We start from the raw sequence: 5778 nt of genomic DNA, 5'->3' as shown, positions 1-5778 counted from the left end.
ATGCAACCAAGAACAATTGAGGCATTTGCTAATCTAAACAGAAACCTTTTCTGGATCCTAGTGTGAAAAATGCATGTATTTTATGATTGGCTTTTTGCAAATATTAAAATGAATATTATATGTGTTGTGTTAGAAAGTAATGCTGTATTAATTCTCTTAAGTAGTGTGTTAAATATAGTTTTAGGTTATAAAAATTGTTAAAATAGAAACTATTTTTAGTAGGATACTATTTTTAAAAGAAAAGACTCACAGCGAGATAGCAGCCACAGGACACCTAAATCTTTCAGAGAAAAAAAATTTATGGCCCTCTTATCAGAAGAAACAAACTTCTTCCTGACTCGAAGGCGCTGTTAGGATTCAGAGGAAGAAGTTGACCATGACCAGACAGAATCCTGTGTTTGAATGGAATTTATGCATAATGTATGAAGTGTATGAATATGCAACAGGCTGTTGTTTTTAAGGGTTAATCCTTTGTTAACGGGTGTCCTTTTTCGGGCTCGTGCTGCCCAGAAAAAGGTACTCGGACGTCCATAACTCTTTGTATTTATTGTCTCATATTGCCCTAATTAAAATTGTCCAAATTATTATTACTGTAATTGTATTACAATTTTTATAACCATTTTATTACTATTAAATTTTTAAAATTTTGAAAACAAGTGATTGGTGTTTTTAACACTAGTGTCAAATCACACGTTTTGTCTTTCAGCAGCTCGAGGCTGGAGAGCATTTCCCCTGGGGGTCGGGAGGGGCACAAGGGGGTGAGTCTGCAGATCGCACCTGTGCCATCAGAAGGATCCAGCCCGGTGCTCCTTGCGCTCGCCATTCTCCGGGCCATCGCTGTGTTTTACTGCTCAGCGATGCCGCTCCATCTGTTTGCGTGGAAGGAAGAGCCACGAGCACTAAGGCAGTCAGCAGCCGTGCCATTCCAGCGATATCGCAGCGCTCTCTGCTCGCAAGGCTGAACACGCTGCGAAGCCGCCTCCGCAGCCGCTCGCCCGTCCCCGCTCGCTGCCCCCGACCCGCGGAGCGCTGCAACCGCGCCTCTGCCGCCCGCCGAAGCCGGCCCCGCCGGGCCGCCCCCGTGCCAGCCATTCTTCTCGGCCATCGTGTTCCTTTGCCTCCGGAATGTTCCTCAGCCCTCCCGGCCATTTACCGACCCCGCCCTGCCCGCCGCTCGCTCCCACCCCTCGCCCTTGCCTCGCTCGGCAGCCGCGTCCTTGCCCCGCCCCTGGCACCCAGCGGCGAGGGGCAGGGCGCTGGCTCGGGGGACTGCAGTACCGCTCTCTGGCCACAGGGTGGCGGACTTACCAGGGCTGTGATTTTCCCGCCCTTTTGGCCGCCACCTTGAGAAGGTCAATCGAGTCCGCGACATCCGCGACACACCACTCCTAAGATGGCGGCCTCTCGGCTGCCTGTCGCTGGCGGGCTGCAGTACCGGGCTGTGCCCACAAGGGGGCAGCACTGCGCCCACCCCAGCCAGGGCTGCCTGGGGGGAATGCGGGCAGGGAAGGCGGCAAATAAGAGCAGGGGCGATCCCCTCCAAAAACTCCTCTGAAATAAATGCCCCAAAACAGCCGGGAAAAAAAAAACAACAAACCCTGCCTCTAAACCAATAAGAACCAAAAACCAAAAAGTTCCCAACCCTTTCTTTTAATCAATATTTAAATATATTTTATGTTTATATTTTTCATATTTATATACACATTTATATTTGTAATGTATATTGATGTATAATGTTTATTTATACATTTATATTTATAATTTTCTATTTAGAAAAAAATTTATATTCTATATTACATCTATTTCTATTACTTAGATTTATTTATATATTTTTATACATATCTTCATATATTGATTATATATTTCTGTGTTAAGATCTTTACTTCTGTAACACTTACATTATTTAAAGCGCCTGCCTCTACCCAAATAAAGCCAAATGAAGCCCTTTCTTTTAAAATGTATTTTAATTTTTTAATTATATTTTTCATATTTATATTCACATTTATATTTAAAACGTATACTAATGTATAGTGTTATTTGTGTTCTATATTACACCTCTTCCTATTATTTATATTTATTTATGTTTTAAATTTCTATATCTATACTTTTATATCTTGTTTATATATTTCTATAATTAGAATGTAAATAAAACCCCTTTCTTTTAAACTATATTTACATATTTTTTTCATATCATATTCACATTTATATTTATAATTTATATTTCCGGATAATGTTATTTATATTCTATGTTACATCTCATCATATTACTCACATTTACATTAATATTTTTAATTAATTTTATTTATAGATATTATGTATATTATAGAGAATATCTTTTAATAGAATATCGGATATACCATTTTTATATTATATATTTCTATTACTTATATTTATTTATAATAAGTATTTATAGATATCAGAATAAAAATTATATAATTGTATATTTGGATTTATATTTTTATATTATTTATATTTATACTATTTAAAAAAACCCAGCCCAGAACCTACTAAAAAGCAAAAATCCCAAATTTATTTAAAAGTATATTTAACATTTTTATATTTACAATCTATATTTAAATATCTTTGTATATGTATAATAGATTATAATTTATATCTATTATGTTACAATAATATACTATATAGTATAGATTTTTGTATTTATCTATTTTCCATATTTATTTTTACTGTTATAATTATATAATTTTTCTTCCTGAGTAGGAGGGACCTCGAGGAGCGGCTGATGAAGAGGCAGCGGATGCAGTTCGCCGAGCGCCTGGTAAGGACAGCCCGGGATCCCCAGCCGCAGGCTGGAGAAGCCCCCTAGCCCCGGTGCTTGGTGCGGGGCGCTGGCAGCTGTGGCCCTGCCCAGCGCCGCTCCCGGGCCCGCCAGCCCGCGCCCCCCCCGCCGCTCTCTGGCCTGGGCCGTGCGGGCCGGCTCGGCCGGTGCTGGGCGCGGGGAACGCCCGGCCGAGGGGCACAGCCCGCGCCGAGCCTTTCCTGCCGGCGCTCCCCGCAGCTGCTGCAGGACGAGAGCCGAGCGGCCGAGCAGCTGCGCTGGGCGCTGCCGCGCCTGTGGAGCCCGCAGAGGCGCGTGCGAGAGGCGGCCGTCGGGATCATCGGTGAGCCCCGAGCCCGGCGCCCCTCCCCGCCCCCGGCCCGGCTGCTGCCCCGGCGGCAGCGGGAGCCGCGCCCGGGCCGCTGCAGCCCCGGCCGCCCTCGGCGCTGCCGCCGCCCTCCCGCAGCCAGCCGTGCCCTCGGGCGGCAGCGTGCGGCAGGGGCCGGCAGGAGCCCTGCCCGGGCAGGAGGGCGTGCGGCCGCAGGGCTGGCAGCGCCCGTGCCGGGCAGCTGTGCCGCCCGGGGCCGACACGGGCTCTGTCTTGCCAGGGCTGGCCGGAGTGCTCGTGAAGGGACAGAAGGAGGAGCTCCAGATCCTCAGCGAGGGTGAGTCAGGGCATCCTGGCCCCGGAGCTACAATCCGTGCCCGGGCTGCGGAGGGCTCTGCTCCCCGTGCGGACGAGGGGCGGCGGGGGCAGAGCCCGGAGAGCTGTCAGGGAAACGTGGGCGATGCGTGGCCAGCACCTTCCGGCCGAAGCCATGGCAAGAGCCGGCTGGGATGGCCCTGGCAGGAGGCTTTCCTTGGATTCCCTCAATCTGGCCTCTGCGCGTGGCTCTGTTCCTCTCTCTTCCAGCTCTTCAAGCCCTGAGGGAAGATGAGAGCCCATCCTGCCTCAGCATACTGATTCAGCTGACCTTTGAGAGAAGATCTGCAGGACTTTGTTCATCTGCTGGATCAGATGCACCGGCGTCCATCGGCGATTTCCAGTTCCCACTGAAGATGAGAGCACCTGCAGAGCAGGATGGACCAGCTGGAGCTCCAGGCACAGCTCTTGCTGCTCAGAGCTGAGCCTGTGGGAAGCTCCAGGAGCTCCTGCCATCTCTCTCCCTGTTGGCAGCTCCCTCCCTGCAGCCCTCAGGCCCTGCCCACTCCCTTTTTTTATCTCCCAGCTCACCCCTTCCCTTTGCTTTCCCTTAATAAACAGTTTGGGTTTTTCACTTGAGCCGCGTCTCCGTGGAGCTGAAGGGACACAAAATCTGAGCCCGGGCATGTGCAGGGCCCTGCTGCCGTTCTCCTCCCTGCTGTGTTCTGTGCAGGGACAGAGAGGAACAAGGGCAGCTCAGGCTGCAAAGGTCCCTGTCCTGCTGCTCCAGTTGCACAGCCCTGTGGAGTTCAAGGTTGTGCTGAGCACGCTGAAGGGGACAAGGACCCTGGGTTTTAGAAGAGTCAATTTGAGTTTGCTCTGATCCCAGCCGTGAGGGATTCTATGGTGTCCTGGTTCAGGGCAAATTTTGGACAGAACCCCCAAAGGGGCTCCTCTAGGAAAGCAGATTCAATCGGCCCCTCCCCCCAGCTGGTCCAGGAGAAAATACCTCCTTGGAGAAAAGTGGAAAAAATCTGTTTATTAAATAATAAAACCTAAACAATATTAAACGATAAAACCCTTGCGGCTCCAAAAGAGATGACAAACTGAGAAAGTCCCCTCCCTGGGTTGTAGCTCAGCTCACTCAGTCTCTGATCAGTCTGTCTGGTGCTGGAAATGTCACAGGCCAGGCCCAGCCCGGTGGGCCACAGGTGCAGCTGCCGGTGCTCCCCTGAGTGTTCAGTCCAGAGCAGGTTTGAACAGGTCCAAAGAAAAAGGGAAAAAACCCACAGTCCAGGGAACTTCCTTGCCTCAGCAAGCTAAAACTAACTAAAAGCAAAGGAGAGCTCTGTTCCGCTGTGTGTCCATCCACAGACAACACAGTCCAGGAGCAGGAATGTGGAGGAGTGAGTGCAGTGTCTGAAAACAAACTGCTGCTTCTTCTTTCCCCCCTTCACTCTCTGCAACAAGTCTTAAAGGTGCAAATTATTATTCAGCATAAACAGAACAAGATGATTTGGGATAAAAGCATCATATAGTCAACCTTGGACATTCCACCCCTTATCCCCTGTCATGGTTTGATGCTGGCACAATGCCAGTGCCCTCATGAAAATACCTTCTCCCTTGTGTCTGCTGTGAGATGTGACCAGGAATAAGCAAAGCAGGCTCCCACTTAGAAATAAAAAAAACCCTCTTTATTAACTAAACTAGAACTCTAAGTAAAAAGAAAACACACAGGGAAAATTAAAACCTTCCAAAAACATTTCCTCCTCCCCCCACCAAATTTCAATACATCCATCCCCCAAATTACCAACTCTCAGTCCATTACCACCCTTTAGGTAATCAATTTTCAATACATCCATCCCCCAAATTACTACCTCTCGGTCCATCACCACCTTTTATGTAATCAATTCTCAGGTCATCAAGAGGAGAGGAGTCCTTCTTGTGCCATAGGCTTCCCCTGGAAACACACTTGATACCTCTTGTGTTTCCTGTCACACGTGGCACCGCCCGGAGAACATTTGCCATCTTCCTTCCATGCCCAGTGCTCTCACCACTGCGCATGGACCAGGGCTGCTTCTAGGGTTTTCCTTTTAAGGATGCTTTGTCCAGTTCCAAAAAAGAGCACAGTCTCTCACTTTTGGGACAGCTGTCCCCCCCAAATTTCACCCCCTGGGGCTGAGGGGTCTCGAGAACAGAGATCTTCTCCACTGAAGATCGAGGGCACCAACCACCACCCTCCTCATTCACTGTCTCTGTTCATGCACTCCCATAACATCACTGCACTCTCTTGGCTCCAAGCCGTTGCCTCCCCCTAAATGCAGTCTCCGTGTCACAGGGAAAAAAAATGGTTCTGTCC

The 5778-nt window shown here is 48.4% G+C and overlaps 1 protein-coding gene across 1 annotated transcript; it reads left to right on the top strand.

The window, feature by feature from the left end:
- The first annotated feature begins 1393 nt into the window (after positions 1 to 1393).
- Positions 1394 to 4051, top strand: LOC139603701 (uncharacterized). The gene is made up of 5 exons (XM_071454589.1): positions 1394 to 1431; positions 2719 to 2776; positions 2870 to 3119; positions 3385 to 3441; positions 3690 to 4051. Exons 1-5 carry the CDS (start codon positions 1394 to 1396, stop codon positions 3902 to 3904), a joined length of 618 nt encoding a protein of 205 aa, XP_071310690.1. The 3' UTR covers positions 3905 to 4051.
- Positions 4052 to 5778: the final 1727 nt, after the last annotated feature.

The sequence above is a fragment of the Agelaius tricolor genome, unplaced genomic scaffold (assembly GCF_023055355.1).
Source record: "Agelaius tricolor isolate 1412-34295 unplaced genomic scaffold, bAgeTri1.0.p SCAF_40, whole genome shotgun sequence".
Taxonomy (NCBI): Eukaryota; Metazoa; Chordata; class Aves; order Passeriformes; family Icteridae; genus Agelaius; species Agelaius tricolor.
This window is presented reverse-complemented; position numbering and strand designations above follow the sequence as displayed.